The sequence below is a fragment of the Hypanus sabinus genome, chromosome 24, assembly GCF_030144855.1.
Source record: "Hypanus sabinus isolate sHypSab1 chromosome 24, sHypSab1.hap1, whole genome shotgun sequence".
Lineage (NCBI taxonomy): Eukaryota > Metazoa > Chordata > Chondrichthyes > Myliobatiformes > Dasyatidae > Hypanus > Hypanus sabinus.
This window is the reverse complement of record NC_082729.1, coordinates 17,437,912-17,458,719: the sequence shown is the minus strand read 5'-3', so window position 1 is coordinate 17,458,719 and position 20,808 is coordinate 17,437,912. Positions and strand designations below refer to the sequence as shown.

At 42.7% G+C, this 20,808-nt stretch overlaps 1 protein-coding gene across 1 annotated transcript; it reads left to right on the top strand.

Annotated features, from left to right (window-relative positions):
- Positions 1 to 8,113: 8,113 nt before the first annotated feature.
- On the top strand, positions 8,114 to 8,565 carry LOC132380769 (histone H2B 1/2-like). The gene has a single exon (XM_059949755.1). The coding sequence runs from the start codon at positions 8,114 to 8,116 to the stop codon at positions 8,483 to 8,485; it is 372 nt and encodes a 123-aa protein (XP_059805738.1). The 3' UTR covers positions 8,486 to 8,565.
- Positions 8,566 to 20,808: the final 12,243 nt, after the last annotated feature.

The window sequence follows — 20,808 nt, the reverse complement described above, 5'->3', positions numbered from 1 at the left end:
CACTGATGCAGTCCAAAGGAAGGGCAAGCGACGATGCAGCTTGGCAACAGTGTCATCACAAACGTTATCAAAGTGAAGTTGTAGACAACATCAAACTGGCTTAGGGACCACACCTCTGGTTTTCTTCCTCAGGGTTTACTCCTGGAGCCTTTCCCACTGGTGTTTATGACGGCAAGGCAGCAGAGGTTTAACATCAGAGTTTTCCTAGACTGCTGTCCAAGACAATGAGCTCCACCTGCCCGAAGCAACTGGTTTTGAGGCACCAGTGGTCCACCTTTGCCCCTCCTCGTCAGCAGAAACAGTTGTGCGTGCCTCGTAGCTAAGCCACATGTGACGGCCAAGAGTTGGACTTTGTTGTCAGAGGCTATAAGAGTCACACACCATTTGGAGCACTTTGTAGGTAGTGGGGGCTTATCCCCACTACCATCCCAGCTATGTCAACCTTAGGAACCTGTCTTTGATGGTGGGTAGGCTATAGATGGTAACTACAGCCACAAAATTAAATGGCACTTACTTCTAGGGAGGGCAGGAATGGAGCTGGAATGTGGAGGTGGGAGTGGGGACTACTGCACAGAATTGAAATAAGCTGCAGAACATTGAGATAAAATTAACAGTTTTATCATCAGTACTACCCTCTGTAGTATCCAAGACATCTTCAAGGAGTGGTGCCTCATAAAGGCATCATCCATCATTAGGACACTCCACCCCGGACATGTCCTTTTCTTACTATTATCATCACGAAGGAGGTACTGGAGCCTGAAAACACACATTCAGCAATTCAAGAACAGCTTCTTCCACTCTGCAATGTGATTTCTAAATGGACATTGTACCTGTGAACAGTATCTCACTACTTTTTTTGTTTCTGTTTTTGCACTACTTATTTTAATTTCTTCTTTTCAAAATATATCTATCATGTATTGCATTGTACTTCTGCTGCAAGTGATGCTATTGATAATAATTCAGATTCTATAAAAAAAACACTGACACTATTCCAAACATCGTGAGCTGCCAGAGCACAGCACCGGTCATAGACTATTACAACATGCAGCTTTCTAATAAAAGTACATAAATTTAACAAAATATAACACTGATAGCTGATAAACATCATTGGCATCATACTATAAAGGTACAGATGTTTACTACAACCAGTTGTAGAAACACATGAAATTCAAATGAGCTGCAACTGTCAGATATCTAAAACAAAAACGGGAACAGGTTGATTGCGAGAGGCTGTTTCCAAGTGAAGCGATGACTGTCAAGTGGAGGATTTTTTCCACCTAGGTGTTCAGGCTCAGCATTTTCCTGTTAGAGTGAAAGACAAAGTGCCAATGTTTAGAAGCACTCAGTAATGGGGGATACATGTGCAGTGCTTAGAGAAATGGAGGAGGCAGATGTCAGTTATCTGCAACTGGTATCAAGTGAAATCCATGAACAGGGTAAGATGTGTAAGAATACAACTCAGAGGGAGATCATGTATATTGTGAGTCTTGTGTATAAACTGTATATACTGACAGCAAAAGTGTATGTAGAGAAAGAATAGGTCCCCTTAAGGATCAAGGTAGTTGTCCATGTGTGGACTCACAGGATATGGACAAGGTCTTATATGAATATTTCTGAACTGTATTTACTGTGAGCAAAGTCATGGAAATGAAGGAATTAAGGGAAATGAATAAAAAGTTGTGGGACATACCTGCATTACAAATGAAAAGCCGCTTGCAGTGTTCAGGTATATTAATACGCATGAACCACCACAGCCTAATCAGATGTATCCTCGGAAATTATGGGAGACTTAGGAAGAATTGAAGAGATCCAGGTAGAAATATCTGCACCATCATTAGACTTCGGAGAGGGTGCAGAAGGGGTTTCCCAGGATGTTGCCTGGATTAGAGGGTACGCACAAAAAGCTTATCGCGGCAGTCGAGACACTGGATTGACAAATCTGAATGAGAATGGGAAGTGAATTAAAATGGGTAGCCACTGGGAGATCCCACTTCCTCTAGCAGACACGCAGGAGCTCGACGAAGCAATCTCCTAATCTACAACAGATCTCACTGACATACAGGAGCCCACACTGGGTCCCTTGTCCATTCATCTCTCTGCCTTGCAAGCTAACCAAGTGCTGCACCTTCCCCTACACCTCCACCCTCATCGCCATTCAGGGCCCCAAACAGTCCTTCCAGGGGAGGCAAAACTTCACCTGTGAATCTGTTGGGGTCATATCCTGTGTCCGGTGCTCCCAATTCTGCAAAAACGCTGGAGGATCTCAGCAGGTCAGGCAGCATCTATGGAAAGGAATAAACAGAAAATATTTTGGGCCGAGAATACGTAGACTGTTCATTCCCTAGGTGTGGGCTGACCTGTTGAATTCCACCAGCACTTTGTCTGTGTTGCTCTATAGTTCCAGCACGTCCAGAATCTCTTGTCATTTAAATCTGCATTTGAAAATGGATCGGACTTTAACGTTTGACACATGGAATGCCTGTTTGAGTTATAGAGTCAAAGAAAAATAGAGTACAGGAACAGACTCATCTAGTCCATGAGAAACCATTTAAAATGCCTAGTCCCATTGACTTGCACCTGTACTAAAGCCTTTCAAATCCCTACCATCCATGTACCTATCCAAACTTTTCTCAAACGTTCTAACTGAGCTCACATCCACACCTCTACTGCAGCTTGTTCTACTTTCTCACCACCCTGTGAGTGAAGAGGTTCTTCTTCGGACATTTAATGGGGGTTGGCAGTCTAACTTAAAGGAGCATTACCACTACTGACTGGACTGGAGTGTGGTTTAGGGAATTGTGAAATAATACCCCTACTAGTTCTTTATCAGATGAAAACTATATTACCCCCAAAGCCCCAAATACATTGCAAATAAAGAAAGAAATTTAATGAATTCAAGTCACTTCCACGACTTAGTAAAATTTTAAATGAAAACTATTAGACTCCGAAGAATAATGGTTGAGTGAAATATGCATTTGATTTCTTTCAGCTATTTTAAAGAATCTGTTCAACTATTCCATGACAAAACCATCCGCCCAGAGCAAAGTTTTCAAACAAGATAGAAATAATTAAGAATAGTATGCCCAATTCTAAATCGAGTCTTCTTGTTGTACCCTCTTCTCCCATCAACCAACTCAACAGTTTTATGCATTCTGTAAAAGTGTCTCTCCTTATGCCCATTATCCCACACGTCTTGTCATAGGCTCCTCAGGTTCCCGTTAACTACTTCATCTTTCACTCTGAACCCATGACATTCCACCAGTGGAAAAGCCCGCTGTCATTTACCCTATCTATACCTCTCATCATTGTTTATGTCTCTAACAAACGTCGCTTCAATCTTCTACGTTCCCAGGAATCAAGTCCTGACCTCATCAATATTTCTATGTAACTTAGATCTGATGCATAGGCGAAGGTGTCACAGAGCGGTCCCAATATCGCGCATGCGCTCAGAGGATAAATGTCTCGGGAGGATCGGCAGCAGGTAGGAATGTGTCTCTGGAGTTAATCAGTACTGGTGTCAGTCCGGACACCGTGGCACCTCGAGAAGGTCTCGGTTGTTTCCATCTTTCTCAGTCCCACGATCCGGACCCAAGCCCTTGGAAGCTTTCTGTTGAGGGGCGGAAATACTGGCGCTATTTTTGCAGCGCATGCCGCTGGGACTGTGATCGGTCTCTCGTTCGTCGGGATGGCTGGGTACAGAAGCGGCCATGGGGGAATCTTTCGCTGTCTTTGCTACCAGTCCGGTGGGAATGTTTGGAGGCACAGACGAAGTGAATGAGCACAGATAAATCTCCCAAACAATGCCGTGCTCTACCCATCTAAAGCCAAGGTTGAGGAACTCTGGACGAAAATATAGTGGGTTAATCTCGGATGAAGAGTATATTCCTGTCAATGAAAATGTCTCTTAGGATTGCGAGGAAAAAAAGAACAACATCCTTCCATCGGATTTAATTCTTAAGAAAATCACATTTGTTCGAGTTCCTCTTTTACTAGACTGTTCTATTGTGAGAACCTGTTTTCTCCCATTCTCTCTAGGTATATAATGATATCAAACGCCTTTGTCCTGGGTAATAAGAGACATGTTACTTCCACATCACAAAAGTGCCGCACTCCAATGAGAATTCATACTGCCCTCTCCTGCTTATTCATTGGTGTTACCATTGTTCAGATGATCACCAAAAATCACCGGGGGTGGGGGGAGGGTTGGGTGAGGCAGGGGGGGGAGGGGTGGGGGAAATGGGAGTAGTGGGGAGGGGGTTGAGTGGTGTCAGTAATTAGAAAGTCTCCAAGATCACTTGCTGTAATGGGTGAGCTGAGAGCTCAACCTAGAGACTAAAATTATCTCATTTAAAATATCATACTTCACACATTGATGTCTCTTTTTAGATTGGTAGCGACTGGGGACTTGCAAACACAACAACACGTCTGTTTTGCTGTTTCTGTCCAGATAATTATGAAGTGACCAGATATTTCCTTTGGATTATTTGTTATTGATCCTTGGAGATGACAAGTTATTTCATCCCAGTTGGGAATGTTCTTTGTATCTGAAATGAAGTTTTCTGTTGTAATTCAGTGAAATCGTCTGGAGCCAGGGAGCTGAGATCACATCAGCATTTGTTCACCAGAGATCCATCCTTCAAGTGCATTGACTCTGTGAGGGATTCACTTCGTCTGACATCCGACTTGATGCCAGAGAATTAATACAGAACTGTGCGAAAGGACTTACATGCTCCTGCCATCTGCAGAGACCCCAGCGAGTTCACACTGGGAAGAACCCTTTCACCATTCCAGATTGTGAGAAGGGATTTACTCGGTCATCTCAACTGAAGGTACATCAACGAATTCACACTGGGAAGAAGCCGTTTACCTGCTCAGACTATGAGAAGGCATTCAACTATTCATCTGACTTACTGGCACACCAGCATGTTCACACTGGGGAGAGACCATTCTCCTGCTCAGAATGTGGGAAAGGGTTCACTCAGTTAATCAACCCACACAGACACCAACAAGTTCACACTGGGGAGAGGCCATTTGCCTGCTCAGACTGTGGGAAGAGATTCACTCAGTCATCTCAACTATGGGCACATGAGTTAGTTCACACTAGAGAGAAGCCTTTCATCTGCTCCAATTGTGGGAAGGGATTCACACAATTATCCACCATTACACATTATCCAGACACCAGCGAGTTCACACTGGGGAGAGACCATTCACCTGTTCTATGTGTGGGAAGGGATTCACTCAGTCATCCAGTCTACATACGTACCAGTCAGTTCACTCTGGGCAGAGGCCTTTCACCTGTTGAGACTGTGCAAAGGGATTCACCCTGTCATTTGAACTGGAGATACACCAGTGAGTTTACACTAGGAACAAACCATTCACCTCCTTTTAATGTGGGAATACTCTCACTGATCCCACTTTGTGACACACTGCTGAGTTCACACTAAGGAAAACTTTAAGTAGGTGGCAAGCTTGATAGTGAACCATCGCAGTTGCTGCACTCTGGCATGGGAGGAAATTCTTCCGTCAATGTTTAATGGGACTGGATTTTCTTATTCTGGATCTGTGCCTAATATATCAGTGATATTTTAAACCCTCTCTAATGCATTTAGTGAATCTACAACACACCCAGTATACAGGAGAGAATCATCTCAGCCCAGCTGGTCCCTGTCAGTGTTTCCGTTTCCCAACAGTCCTTTTTAAAACCATCCCTGCTGTTCACCTCTCGCTCTCCCTGTGGTGATGGGTTCCTGATAAATGTTTCCCTTGTATTTCCTGCATGACTTTCTAAAGACTGAAGAAGACTACAAGCAGACTGCAGTTATGTCTGACATGTTCTTTGTCCCGCAAATTTCTTGACTGAGGAAAACCTATTGGTAGCTAATGTCCTCATTCCCAGCTCTTTTCAATGTTATGAGACAGTTTCACTGCTTCTAAAGTACTGAGTCTCACGAATACAGAGATCTTTGGATCAAAGTTCCTAGCTCCTTGAAAGTGGCTATACAAAATGGTATGTAAGAAGGCTTATAGAATATTTGCTTTTATTATAGAAGGCATTGCATTCAAAAGTCAGGAGGTTACATTGCAACATTATAAAACCATAGTTAGGCTGCACCTGGAGTGATTCATACAGTTCTGCTCGTCCTTCTACAGGGAGGACGTTGAGGCTTTGGAGAGGGTACAGAACAGGTTTATCAGGACACTGCCTGGTTTAGAGGGCATGCCTATCATAAGAGACCAAATAAACAGTTTACTTTCTCTGGATCGCCATAGGCTGAAGGAAGGTCTGATAGAGTTTTACAAGTTTACGAGAGGCATAGATGGAATGGACAGAGAGTATCTGTTTCCCAGCATTGAAGCATTGAAGCTGAGAGGGGGGAAGTTTTTTACTGAAAAATTGTCGATGTCTGGGATGCAATCCTTGGTATGGTGGTAGAGGCAAATACATTTGGGGACGTTAAGAGATGCTTGGATAGGCACATGGACATAAGGAAGATGGAGGGAGATGGATGTGTTGTATGTAGGAGGGATTAGTGTTTGGGTGTTTTTGATTTGCTTTTTAGCTGGTTCAAAACAATATTGTGGGTCAAATAGCCTGTTCCAGTGCTGCACTGTTTTATGTTCTATGTTGATGTTCCAGGGTTAAGTAGTGAGTCAATAAAATACCATTAGTGTAGATCTATTGTGCCACAGGCAAAATGGAACAAATCCAAGTCGCTTATCAAGCAAGAGTTGGTGTGCTTCATTATCAACCTCTCAAAGCACTTCATCATAGTGGATGTAAATGCTACTGGATGAAAAGCAATGAGACATATTACGACATTCTTCTTGGGCATCAGTATAATTGAAGCCTGGTTGTGGCAGGTGGGCACCTCAGACTGCTGAAGTGAGAGGTTAAAACTATTGGTAAGTTCTCCTGTACAGGGCCAGGACCAATAAACTCTCCTCAAACATTAACATTTTCATTCCCATAATAAATTTAGTGAAGCTCCTCTGGACACTCTCCAATGCCAGCACATCTTTTCCTAGATAACGGGTTCAAAACTGCTCACGGTACTCCAAGCTGAATGACAAATGCTTTATTATGCCTCAATATTATTTCCTTGCATTTATATTTTAAGCATCTTGAAATAGATACAAAGTTTTAATTTCCCTTCCGTACCACTGACATACCTTTCAAGTTAGCCTTCTGGAAACTTGCACAAGTCCAGTTGCCCTACTGATAACTGAATTTTCTCCATTGATCTGCTGCCCTTGGCCATGAAATAAGCAACTTACTGTACAGGTGCTCAAAAATGTTGCTAAGCATGGATATCTTCTTGAGATCCAAGATCATAGCTCCTTGAAAGTGGCTCCATCATCAGGGACCCTCACCACCCAGGACATGCTGTCTTCTCACTGTGCTATCAGAACAATGGTAAATGAGCCTCAGGACTCACACCATTGGTTTCTAAAATGCTTATTGTTCCTCAAACATCAGGCTCTTGAACCAAAGGGGATAAATTCACATCCTAATTGAAACGTTAACACAGCATGATCTCACTTTCAGTGACCCTTCAACTCATATTCTCAATGCGTATTGCTTAATAATTAATATTCTCTTTCCTTTTTATTGGCACAAGTTGCGTCATTTGCACACTGGTGGAATACCCACATTGAATACGGTCAACCATTTATTCTATGAAACCTAGTATTGTGTTACCCATGTATGGGGTATGCCCGCAAGAAATTGATTCATGCTTGTTGATGGTGACATATATGTACTTTATTAATAAATTTACTTTCACTTTTTCATCTGTGAGTTTATTTCAAGTCCATTTGTATTTAACACTTTCTTTGTTTAATGTCAGCCACAACTCTCGCTCTACACTCTTATCCCTTCTGCCGCAATAAACGGCATCGAGAAATGCCACAGGTTGGCAAGGTTCCCGTCCCGCAGACGGGGAGAGGCTTCTGATTGGTGGAGCGAGTGTCGATGGTTAATTCGCTTCTCCAAGCAGCCAATGAATATGCTCGGAAACCCCATTCCTTTATTAGCATACCACCGTCAGCATTTCCTATTTAAGTGCCGCTCCGTACGCTGTTCTCTTAGTTGAGTCTGACCAAGACAGCAGAAATGCCCGATCAGAAGCCTGCTCCTAAGAAAGGCGCTAAGAAAGCTCTGCCGAAGCCATCAGGCAAGTCCGGCAAGAAGCGCAGGAGGGTGAGGAAGGAGAGTTACGGCATTTACATCTACAAAGTGATGAAGCAGGTTCATCCCGACACCGGCATCTCCTCCAAGGCCATGAGCATCATGAACTCGTTCGTGAGCGATATTTTCGAGCGCATCGCCGGCGAGGCTTCCCGCCTAGCCCATTACAACAAGCGATCGACTATCAGCTCTCGGGAGATCCAGACCGCCGTGCGCCTGCTGCTGCCCGGGGAGCTGGCCAAGCACGCCGTGTCGGAGGGAACAAAGGCCGTGACCAAGTACACCAGCTCCAAGTGAAGAGTGCCGCCAAAACAAACCGAAAACCCAAAGGCTCTTTTAAGAGCCACTCAATCTTTCATTAACAGAGCTACATTGTTTCGTCGTATTATGTCAATTAAATTTCAATGCCAGACGGTATTTTCACCAATAATTTGTCTGAGCTCCAGCCGTAGTTTGAGAAGAGCTACTCGTTCGTAACATGATGCAGTTCACACAATGTCTGACCGGGGACAGTAACTGAGAATCGAATTTTATTCAGAGTAGGAATATCGTTAAATGAAAACCCCAGACGCAGCTTCAATTTCAGCGACACTCAAAACATTAAATGATGGCGGACTTCAGTAATTGGTTAATGCGCAGAATTATTTCACAAACAGATCTTCAATAATTTGATTTTAGATTAGGTTTGAACTAAGAATTTTTGGCGGGCTGTTTTCCAGTTTCAGCTAATTTTCGGCGGGTAAGAAGTTTTTGATTTTTGATTGGTAAATAAGTTGGCTCTCTCATTGGTTTATATTCTCTCTCCAATGTATTTAAGCGTTGTTGCACCAATCCTAAAATGCTTCAGTGCATCCCCACAGGAAATACAAGAAGGCCGAGGGCCGGAAGCATTTCCTCATTCTCTGTGTTGCTGAGCTGATTTTTTTTTGAAGTGAATGGACAAAGAAAAACCGGCGGGAAAGCTCGTTCTCGGCTGCACTGCTGTTCCCATTGGGTAGTGCTTATAGGCTCTTGAGAAAGGACAACTATGCTGAGCGGGTGAGTGTCGGATCCTTGATCTTTCTGGCTGCTGCGCTCCAGTGTCGGCTGAAATTCTTGAGCTGGCTAGCTACGTGAACGCAGACCACAAAGACAAGGAGCTAAGCAAGCTGCTGGGAAGGATGGCGAATGCCCAGGGCAGAGCGTTACCCTATATCCAGGCCGTGTTGTTGCCCAAGAAAACCGGCCGAGCTAGTAAGTGTGCAGACAGAATATGAAACCCAGCTTACCTAAAAGCTCTTTTCAGAGCCATTCACAGTGTCTGTGAAGGGGCTGTTCTGCGGATACCATGACTGCTGAGGAAAGGACTCGGGCTTCCCTGTCACTGCGAACAATTTCTGAGGAAGTTCTTTTTACAGAAACACGAAAATCATATTTATCTTCTACACGTTATTTTCTTTTCTAAACAAACTGAGGTGGTTTAGTGAATCGCTTCCGGAGCTGAGGATGCTTTCTGCTGTGTGTATGGATGTTCCCCGGAGAGATGATTAGGGTCAATTTTATTTTTACTCCGGTTCCATATTAAATGACTATATTACCGAATGTCCCGAATAACTGATATAAAAAAACTCTTCAGATTTGTACTCATTTCTCCGAAAATTAATCAATGATGTTCTGGAAAAAGAACAATTGCAGAGACCGAAGTCCTGAAATTCAGGTAAAACACTGCTCGGGTAGCAACTGTGAAAGTTTTTGGTCTTTCAGCCTCTTCAGATAATATTTTCTTGTCTGTGAACATTTAGAGAACATGCTTAATTGCATATTTAACTTGCAGAAAAGCATTTATTCCCACAATCTCCCCTCATTACCTCATCTTCACTACTTACATTCCCACCTCTCTTTGTAAGAGCCTCAAGTGTTTTCTGGGCAGATGTAGTTAGGTGACCAGAACTGCACGCAGTACTCTACATTAGGCCTTACCAATGTGTTATACAACATAACATCCCAACTTCTGTGCTCAATGTTTTGATTTATGAAGGCCAATGTGTCTAGACCTCTCTCTATGGGCTCACCTGTGACACCACCTTACTGAATAACTCCCACTGCAAGCTTTAATAGCTTCCTCGTTGTCTATTACATCACCAATCTTAGTGCCAATTCACAAATTTGTTGATCCGTGGTACAGTATTATCATCCAGATCATTGACGTAGATGACAAACAGACACTGACCCAGCACTGATCCCTGCTAAAGAGGGGAGATTGAATTAAATTCGCTTTATTTTTTATGTCCTTCATATACATGAGGAGTGAAAATCTTTATCTTACATTTCCATCTAAATGTGCAATGTGGAATCACAGTAATTTATAATAAATAGAACAGTCAATTAATATAGAGTACACACAAATCAGCAGGAATTCATCAGTCTGTTGGAAGAAGTGTCCCGGAACCTGTTGGTCCTGGCTTTTATGCTGCAGATCTGCTTCCCGGATGGTAGCAGCTGGAATAGATTGTGGTTGGGATGGCTTGGGTCCCCGATGATCTTATGGGCCCTTTTTACACACCTGTCCTTGTAAATGTCCTGAGTCATGGAACGTTCACAACTGCAGATACAGTGGACTATCCGCACAACTCTGTGCAGAGACCTGCGATAAAGGGAGGTAGAGTTCCCATACCAGGCAGTGATGCAGCCGGTCAGGATGCTCTCAATTGTGCCCCTGTAGAAAGTTATTGGGATTTGTGAGCCCATACCAAACTTCCTCTCCCGTCTGAGGTGAAAAAGGTGCTGTTCCTGCCCTTTTCATCACACAGCTGGTAAGTATAGATCACGTCAGGTTCTTGGTGATGTGGATGCTGAAGAACTTGAAGCTGTTTACCCTCACAACCCCAGATACATTGATCTTAACAGGGGTTAACCCATCTCCATTCCTCCTGTAATCCACAACCAGCTCCTTTGTTTTTGTGACATGAGGGAGAGGTTGTTTTCTTCACACCAGTTTGTCAGAGAAATGACTTCTTCCCTGTAGGCCACCACTTTATCATTTGAGATTAGGCCAATCAATGTAGTGTCATCGACATATTTAATTAGAACATTAGAGCTGTGGGTGGCTACACAGTCAATGGTATACAGGGAGTAAATGAAGGGACAGTACGCAGCCCCCAATGGGCTCCTGTATTGAGAGTTAGAGTGGTGAAGGTGAGGGGGCCCACTCTTACAACCCCTGGCGATCTGACAGGCAGTCCAGGATACAGCTGCACAAGACAGGGTCAAGGCCGGGCTCTCTGAGCTTCCTGTCGAGCCTCGATGGTATTGAATGCTGAACTGTCATCCAAGAACAGCATTCTCACATAAGCATCTTTATGTTGATTTCGGTATATAATATTATCGGGGGAGAGTTAGGGTAGATTGCAGAGTTTTCTCCCCATATCAGGAGTAGATAGACCTGCAGCACATGGGAGTTAGTTCGAGGGATGGTAACTGGAACACTCTACCAGACAGAGTTATGAAAACTGAGTAACTGATGGTAAGTTAGAAATGTCTTGTCATTCACTTGAATTACCCAGGCTACAGGACAAGAATTGGTAGAATGGATAAATATCGATGTAATGGGTCAAATGGCCTGTTGCAGTAAAGGTGGGAACCAATGAATCTCTGCTACTAGAAATGTGTGGAATTGATACAAATGATAACCCCATTAACCTGTTCCACCTGGATCTGTTATATACCGATATTAATTTCATCCCATCAATTTCTCCACCATTCTTTTCTGCTAATTAAACAAAAGCTTGCTTTACCCTCACTTTCCAAATTCTGACCTGAAACCTTCACACCCTTCAGTTTTCAGTGCTGATCCTGAGGTTGCTGACAATTTTGATAAGGGACACTAAAACTTTTCTCAAATATTGCTCTCATTCAGAAAGTTGTGTTGCTTGAATATGTCTTTCTCAAGTACCTTGCCTAGTAAGGGAAGCTTTGATCTAAGCCTGTAGTTAGTAAGTAGGGATTTTACAGCACAGTTTTGAAGGCACCTGGAAAAATTGCAGTTCAAAGGAAGTGTTAATAACTTTCCTAGCAGCTATTCAGAGGGTCGGGCAACCATCTGATATCCAAAGATAGGATTTGTCGTAATAATCCCGATGGTCATTCGTTCTCCATGTAGCCAATGAGCATACGCTGATACTCAATTCGTTATTAACATACTGATGCCATCGTTCCTATTTATGTGGCTCTCTGCGGTTTATCTGTTTACTTGAGTCTGAACTCCACTGGAGAAATGCCTGAGCAGAAAGTGGCTCCAAGAAGGGCGCTAAGAAAGCGCTGCCGAAGTCTTCAAGGAAGTCCGACAAGAAGCGCAGGAGGGTGAGGAAGCAGAGTTACTGCATCTACATCTACAAAGTCATGAAGCAGGTTCATCTCGTCATCGGCATCTCCTCCAAGGCCATGAGCATCATGAACCTTTTCGAGCGCATCGCTGGCTAGGCATCCCGCCTGGGCCATTACAACAAACGATCGACCATCAGCTCCCGGGAGATCCAGACCGCCGTGCGCCTGCTGCTGCCCGGGGAGCTGGCCAAGCACGCCGTGTCGGAAGGGACAAAGGCCGTGACCAAGTACACCAGCTCCAAGTGAAGAGTGCCGCCAAAACAAACCGAAAACCTAAAGGCTCTTTTAAGAGCCACTCAATCTTTCATTAACAGAGCTGCATGGTTTCGTTGTGTTCTCTGAGTTCAATTTCAATACCAGCCGGTACTGTAACCGATAATTTGTCCAAACTGCAGGCTCAACTCCAGCCATAGTTTGAGAAGAAAAACTCGGTCGTAACATGATGCAGTTCACACAATGTCTGACCGTGGGTAGCAACTGAAAATCGAATTTTGTTCCGAGCAGAGATATCGTTAAGTGAAATCCCGAGACATTGTTGCAATATTAGCTACATTAGATGTGCCGGAATTCAGTGATGGGTTGATGGGGAGAATTATTCCACAAGCAGATCTGCAATGATCTGATTTAAAATTAGGTTTGAGCAAAGGATTTTTGGCGGGCTGTTTTCAAGCTTCAGTTTATTTTCGGCGGGTAAGAAGTTCCTTCCGCGCTTTTGATTTTGCATGATAAGTAAGTGGCACTCTCATTGGTTTATTTGTTCTCCAATGAGCTTAAACTCTGTTGCACCAATCCTGAATGACTCCCTGCATCCCCACAGGATATACCAGAATGCCGAGGGCCGTATGTATTTCCTCATTCTCTGGCTTGTTGATGTGAATGGACAAAGTAAACCCGGCAGGAAAGCTTGTCCCCGGCCCAGTTCCCATTTGGCCCTGTTAATAGGCTCTTGAGAAAGGGCAAGTGTGCTGAGTCTGAGCAAGTGAGTGCCGGAGCCTCGGTCTTTCTGGGTTTTGTGCTCGAGTTTCTTGATCTGGCTGGCAACGCGGCCTGGAACAAGAAGAAGACCCACGTCAAATGGAGGAGTGACGATCGCCTGCTGTTACCCGATATCCAGGCTGTGTTGTTGCCCAAGAAAAACGGCGGAGTCAGTAAGTGAAGACACAGAATATGAAACCACCTACCCAAAGGCTCTTTTCAGAGCCTTGCACACTGTCAGTGAAGGAGCTGCCTTGTGGATACCGTGAGTGCGGAGGAAAGGATTCGGGTTTCGCTGTCACTGCGGAAGTTCTTAAGATAGAGACTGCTGTTTGGTCACAGCGAAATAGAATGAGAATGTGCTTTTTACAGAAATACGAAAATCATACTAATTTATCTTCTACAAGTTATTTTTCTTTTAAAAAAAAACTAGTTGGGATGTGCTGAAATGGTTTTCTGAATCGTTTCCTGAGCTGAGGAAATTTTCAGCTGCGCGTGTGTGTTCCCCGGAGAGATGGTTGGGGTCAATTTTATTTTCACTCCGCTTCCTTATTGAAGGTTAGTCTGTAACATTACTACCGAGCATCCTGAATAACTGATATAAAACCTCCTCAGCCTTTCATCAAATATTTTGCTGTTGTGAACATTTAGAGAACATGCGTAATTGCATATTTAACTTGCAAAAAATGTATTTATTCCCATAATCTCCCCTCATTACCCCATTTTCACTACTTACATTCCGGCCTCTCTTAGAGCTTCAAATGTTTTCTGCGACCGATGTGAAACTGTCGGCAGGCGACTGGAACAGTACTCTAAGTTAGGCCTCATCAATGTGTAATGCAATTTCATTATAACATGTTAAATTTATGTACTCATTAATGAAGGTCAATGTGCCTAGAGCTCTCTCTGTGGGCTCGCTACCTGTGTCTCCACATTCACGCAATAATTCCCAGGTCACACTGCACGCTTCAATAGCCTTCCTCGTTTTCCACTACACTATCTATTCTGGTGTCATCCGCAAATTTGTTGATCGTTGTTACAGTATTATTATCCATACAGTTGATGTAGATGGCAAACATACACTGACCGAGCACTGAGGGGAATTGATTTAGTTGTATGAAATTATCAGGGGTTGAATAGGGTAGGTTTCAGAGAGCATTCCCCATGTCAGGAGTCGATAGACCAGCAGGACATGGGAGGTAATTCATGAGGGTGAGTAACTCGAACACTCTACCAGAGAGAATGGTCACAGCAGAGTCCCTTTGGTATTTTGGAAATGTCTTGTCAATTACTTGAATTACCCAGGTTACAGGACAAGTGCTGGTAGAAGGGATAAGTATGGATAGATTCTAGCTGATTGGTATTGATGTAATGGGTTCATTCCGAAAGTTGTTCATTCACCCCGATACCAGCATCTTCTCCAATGCCATCAGCATCATAAGCTCGTTCGTGAAAGACAATTTTGGGCACATTATGGGTGATGCTTCCCATTTAACCCATTACAACAAGGGGTCAACCATAAGGTCCCGGGAGATCAAGACCTCCGTGTGCCTGCTGCTACGGGGATGTGGTGGGGGGTGGTGGTTGGCCAACTATACCATGTCAAAAGGGACAAAAGCAGTGACCAAGTACAGCAGTTCCAAGTGAAGCAGCTGAGTACTGATAAGACAAACCCAATGGCAATTTTAAGAGCCACTTACAGTTTCCGTGGAAGAGTTGTACTCATAATTCAGTATTAGATTGCTACAAGCTTCTCTTGAAGGTTTTACACTTAGAGGTAAATATTTATGTTGAGTAATCTTTCCAATGCTTTGTACAATCTTGTTGTCGCCGTTCCTGCTCACTGATCCAACACAGACATCTTGCTGTCTTGCTTCAGTCTGTCTGTTTATGTGTGATTTTCTCACACAAAACTTTACAAATAGAGCAGATAGAGATGAAGATGTTTGCTGTTGAAGTGGTTTAAATGCTTTGAATATGATGTATTAACTCTTATGTTTCAACTTTATATAGCTCTGCTTCTGCCTCATCTGGAGTATTGCATACAGTTCTGGTTGCTTTATTATAAAAAAGAATGTTGAGACTTTGGAGAGGGTGAGAAAAGTGGTTTACTGCAAATTTCTTGACATATGGCAGTGATATTAAACCTGATTCTGATTGTGAATGTGGCCTGAATTAGAAGGCATGTGCTACAATGAGAAGTTGGACAAAATTTGGTTGTTTTCTTTGGAGTGGCAGGGGAGATCTGATAGGTTGATAACATTGCAAGAGACATACGTAGAACAAACAAATAATATCTTCTCAGGGCTGAAATGTCTAATCCAGAAGCAATCTCGTAAGGGGGTCCTTACAAAGGAGATGTGAGGGTTTTTGTTTACACAGTCTGGTGCATGCTGGGGTCATGGTAGAGGCAGATATATTAGGGCCTTTTCAGAGAGTTTACATAGGTATGTGAATGTGAGGAAACATATGGGTAATATGTAGGCACACTTTTCTTTGGTCATTTGATTACTAATTTAATTAGGTTGACAAAACTTTGTGGAACAAAGCACCTCTCCCTGTCTTGTGCTGGTCTATGTTCAACACTTCATCCTTTCTTACATAAGGAACTCATAACTGCTCACAATACCCCAAATACTGTCTGACTAGTGCCTCACAGAGCCTCAGCATGACATTCCTGGTAAAACATTTTTGTGCAGGAAGTCTCAGCCTGAAATATTGACTGTTTATTTCTTTCCAGAGATGCTGTCTAACCAGCTGAGATCTTCCAGCATTTTGTATGAGTTAATCTCGATTTCCACAATGCAGAATCTCATTATATTCTTGCTTTTATATTTGAGTCCTCTGGAAATGAATGCGAACATGGCATTTGTCTTCCTTCCCACCAATTAAAGCTGCAAGTTAAATTTTACAGGATCCAGTCTTATTGCAACTCTGAATTCAAAATTTGCTAAACATGAAAGATCCTGCAGGGCTGGAAATACAGAGCCACATTCAGTGCTGGAACTCAGCAGGTCAGATATCATCTATGGACATCAATAAACTGTCAGAGTTTCAGGCTAAGACCCTTCCTAAATGGTCCTGCCCTAATGCTGTCCTATAAACCCCTTGGAACATTGTCTATAAACGGGATATAAATGCAGTGGGATGCTCACGTCTCCTCTGGTAACATTTGGCTAGTGTGTCTACTGGGTCAACTCTGTAAACACCTATAACACTGATTGCATTTTTCAGTTCCTCACTTGTTTCCTCACCATATCATTGTATATCTGGCAAAGCTGAGTGTACATTTGTGTGTAAACACATTATAATCAATTTCCTTCCTCAGAGTCATCTAGGCCATGTATTATTCTCTGATGACTAGTTGCTTGGAAAATCTCTCAAGGGTAGTCTCCGAGCACATACCTCCCAATATCCTTAGTAATATCTCTAAGCTGTTGTACCCCAAATGGTGTGGTGTATGCTATATTCTGATTTTGATTTGCTCTCCCTGTTCCCCCCCCCCCCCCCCCCGATAGTAACTAGGGGTGCCAATCATGCAGACGGTAGGATTGGCTGCCATTGGTAGGGTGTCGATGGGAGTTCCTCGGGATTTGGTGCTTTGGAATTATCATAACCATATCCAGTAGAACCGAAGAGCAGGAGCCAAAGAATGGGAATACTGGAGGCCTCTTCTGGTTAGCTGCCAGTGGCTGGTGGTTTACTGCCAGGTTTAGTGTTGAGACCACTACTTTTCATGTTATATGTAGTTGATTTGGATAATGGAATTGATGGCTTTGTGGCCAGCTTCTGAATCAAAACCAGAGTCATGTTTAGTATCACTGACATGTGACATGAAATTTAATACCTGAGCAGCAGCAGTTCATTGCAATGAATAATCTAGATTAAAACAACTAAAAAATAATTAATAAATCAATAAATGAATGAAAGTATGCATATGTTGAATAGTTTTTAATGAAAGTGCAGAATACAGAAATATATTATATTAAAAATTGAGGTAGTATTTAGGAATCAAATGGCAGAGAAACTGTTTAAGGAGCTTTTCCTGAATCGTTGAGTGTGTGCTTTTTGGCTTCTGTACCTCCTCCCTGATGGTCACAGTGAGAAGAGGGCATGCCCTGGGTGCTGGAGATCCTTAATAATGGACGCTTTCTTTTGAAACACCACTCTATGAAAATGTCTTGCATATTTTGTAGGCTAGTAACCAAAGTGGAGCTGACTAGTTTTATAACCCTCTGCAGCTTCTTTCAGACATTGTAATGGATGAAACAAATATAGATGGACAGGCAGTCAGTTTTAAAGAAGCTGGGAGTCTGCAAAAGGTCTTAGACAGATTTGAAGAATGGACAAAGAAGTGTCAGTTGCAATAGAATGTTTTGAAGTGTTTGGTCATGTACTTTGGTAGAAGAAAAGGCATAGATTATTTTCTAAGGTGGGAGAAGATTCAAAAATCAGAAGTGCAAAGAGACTTGGGAGTACTTGTGCAGGATTCCATAAAGGACATCTTGCTGGTTGAGTCTGCAGGGAAATTCAAAGTTGGTATTCATTTTGACTGGGCGAGAACATCAAAGCAAGACATAAAGATGAGTCTTTTTTTTATAAGGCTTTGGTTAGACCATACTTCAGTATTGTGAGCAGTTTTTAGCCTATTATCTAAGATGAGTTGTGCTGGCATTCAAGAGGGGCCAGAGGAAGTTCACAGCAATGACTCCAGGAGTACTTGGTGGCACTGGGCCTCAACTCATTGGAGTTCAAAAGAAAGAGGGGTGATCTTATTGAAACTTATCAATAAGGATTTTTCCTGTAGTGGGTGAGCATAAGACCAAATGGCACAGACACAGAATAGAGATTACTATTGAGAACAGAGATGGGGAGGAATTTCTTTAGCCAGTGGGTAGTTATTCAGTGGAGCTCGTTGTTACAGACAGTTGTGGACTCTAAGTCATTGAGCATATTTAAAATGGAATATAATAGGTGCTTGACTAGTCAGAGAGTCAAAGGTTACAGGGAAAAGGCCGAAGAATGTGATTGATAGGGATAATAACTCAGATGTGATGAAATGGCAGTAAAATAGATGTACTGACTGACCATTTTCTGTTCTTATGGCCTAATTCTATTCAGGAGTATTCTGGATGAGGCCTAACTAGTCTCTTACTGGACTTTCATACTCTAATCTTCTTTGCCTTCATTCTGAATACTGATGCTTGCTCTGTTGTTTGCATGAATTGATTTGTTTTTTTTTATTATCTCTCCATAGATTGGGTGTTGATCTTTTCTTTAAATTGAATACACTTCCAGAAGAGACCTAGATTCCACTCCAGGGATGGCCTAGCTATTTTTTTATTAGCATAACACCACCCAGGTCATGCTCTCTTCTCAGTCTGCTATCAGGACAAAGGCAAAAGAGCATCAGGACTCACACCATCAGTTTCAGGAATTATTATAATGCTCACAAGAAAGCGAATTGTGCTTGGTGACATATATGTACTTTAATAATAAATTTACTTTGAATTTATCAACAGAAAGTAAGTTTTTAATTTGTATTACTACTTTACACTTTCCTCTGTTTAATATCAGCTACAATCTCAGGATTACTGGCTGTGCCATGTGACAGTGAGTATAGGAATAGAATGACGAGGAGGATAAATGCAAGGCTGAGGGATTGATGCAGAGGCTAGGTATTCAGTTTTCTGCATCATTGAGACCGCTCCTGTGTGGTGTGACGTACAAAATCACTTGAATCTGCACGAGGTTGCACTTGAATCTGAGGGAATAAATATCCTGGCGGGGAGGTTTGCAAAGGCTATTGGGAAGAGTTTAATCTAGAATTGCTGGGGGGTGGGAACCAAACTGAAGTAATGGAGTTTGGCCTACAATAGAGAAAGCTTGGGGACAGTGAAAAAGGGACGATAGGCAGATAGGATGATAGAGAAGAGACAATCTCAGACAGCTGGTTTAAGGTATGTCTATTTTAATACAAGGAGTATTATGAATAAAGTGGAGGAGCTTAGACCGTGGATCAGCATTTGGAGCTATGATGTTGGGGCCATTACAGAGACTTGGATGGTGCAGGGGCAGGAATAGCTACTTCAAGTGCCAGGCTTTAGATGTTTCAGCAAAGACAGGGAGGGAGGCAAAAGAGATGGGGGTGTGGCACTGTTGATCACAGATAGTTTCACAGCTGAAGAAAAGGAGGAAGTCATGGAGAGGTTGTCTATGGGGTCTCTGTGGGTGGAAGTTAGGAACAGGAAGGGGTCAATAATTCTACTGGGTGTTTATTTTTTATAGACCACCCAATAGTAACAGGGACATTGAGGTGCAGATGGGAGACAGATTCTGGAAAGGAGTAATAATAACAGGGTTGTTATGTGAGAGATTTTAATTTCCCAAATTTTGATTGGTCTTTCCCTAGAGTGAGGGGTTTAGATGGGGTGGAGTTTCTTAGGTGTGTCCAGGAAGGTTTCTTGACACAATATGTACATGAGCCTTCAAGAGGAGAGGCTGTACTTGATCAGGTATTGGGAAATGAACCTGGTCAGGTGTCAGGTCTCTCAATGGGAGAGAATGTTGGAGATGCTGATCACAATTCTATCTCCTTTACCATAGCATTGAAGAGGCATAGGAACAGATATGTTAAGGAAAGGTTTAATTGGAGTAAGGGGAAATATGAGGCTATCAGACAGTGTCGTAGAGGCATAAGTTGGAAACATATGTCCTCAGGGATACATACGGAAGGAATATGGCAAATGTTCAGGCCATATTTGCATGGGGTTCTGCATAGATACATTCTAATGAGAGAGGGAACGGATGGTAGTGTACAGTAACCATAGTGTATAAATGTTGTTGTAAGTTTAGTTAAGAAGAAAAGACGAGCTTACGAAAGATTCAAAAAAACAAGGTTATGATAGCGATCTAGAAGATTATAAGGCTAGAACGAAGAACCTTAAGAATGAAATTAGGAGAGCCATAAGGGGCCTTAATAAGGCCTTGGTGGACAGGATAAAGGAAAACCCCAAGGCATTCTACAAGTATGTGAAGAGCAAGAAGATAAGTCATGACAGAATAGGACCAATCAAATGTGCTAGTGGAAAAGTATGTATGGAACTGGAGTTGATGGTAGAGGTACTTAATGAATACTTTGATTCACTATTCACTATGGAAAAGGATCTTGGCGATTGTAGAGTTGACTTGCAGCGGACTGTAAAGCTTGAGCATGTTGATATTAAGGAAGAGGATGTGCTGGAGTTTTTGGAAAGTATCCAGTTGGATAAGTCACCAGAACT

What these genes read in the sequence shown, in the direction of transcription:
- LOC132380769 (XM_059949755.1), top strand. Translation starts at nt 8,114, where the DNA reads ATGCCCGATCAGAAGCCTGCTCCTAAGAAAGGCGCTAAGAAAGCTCTG.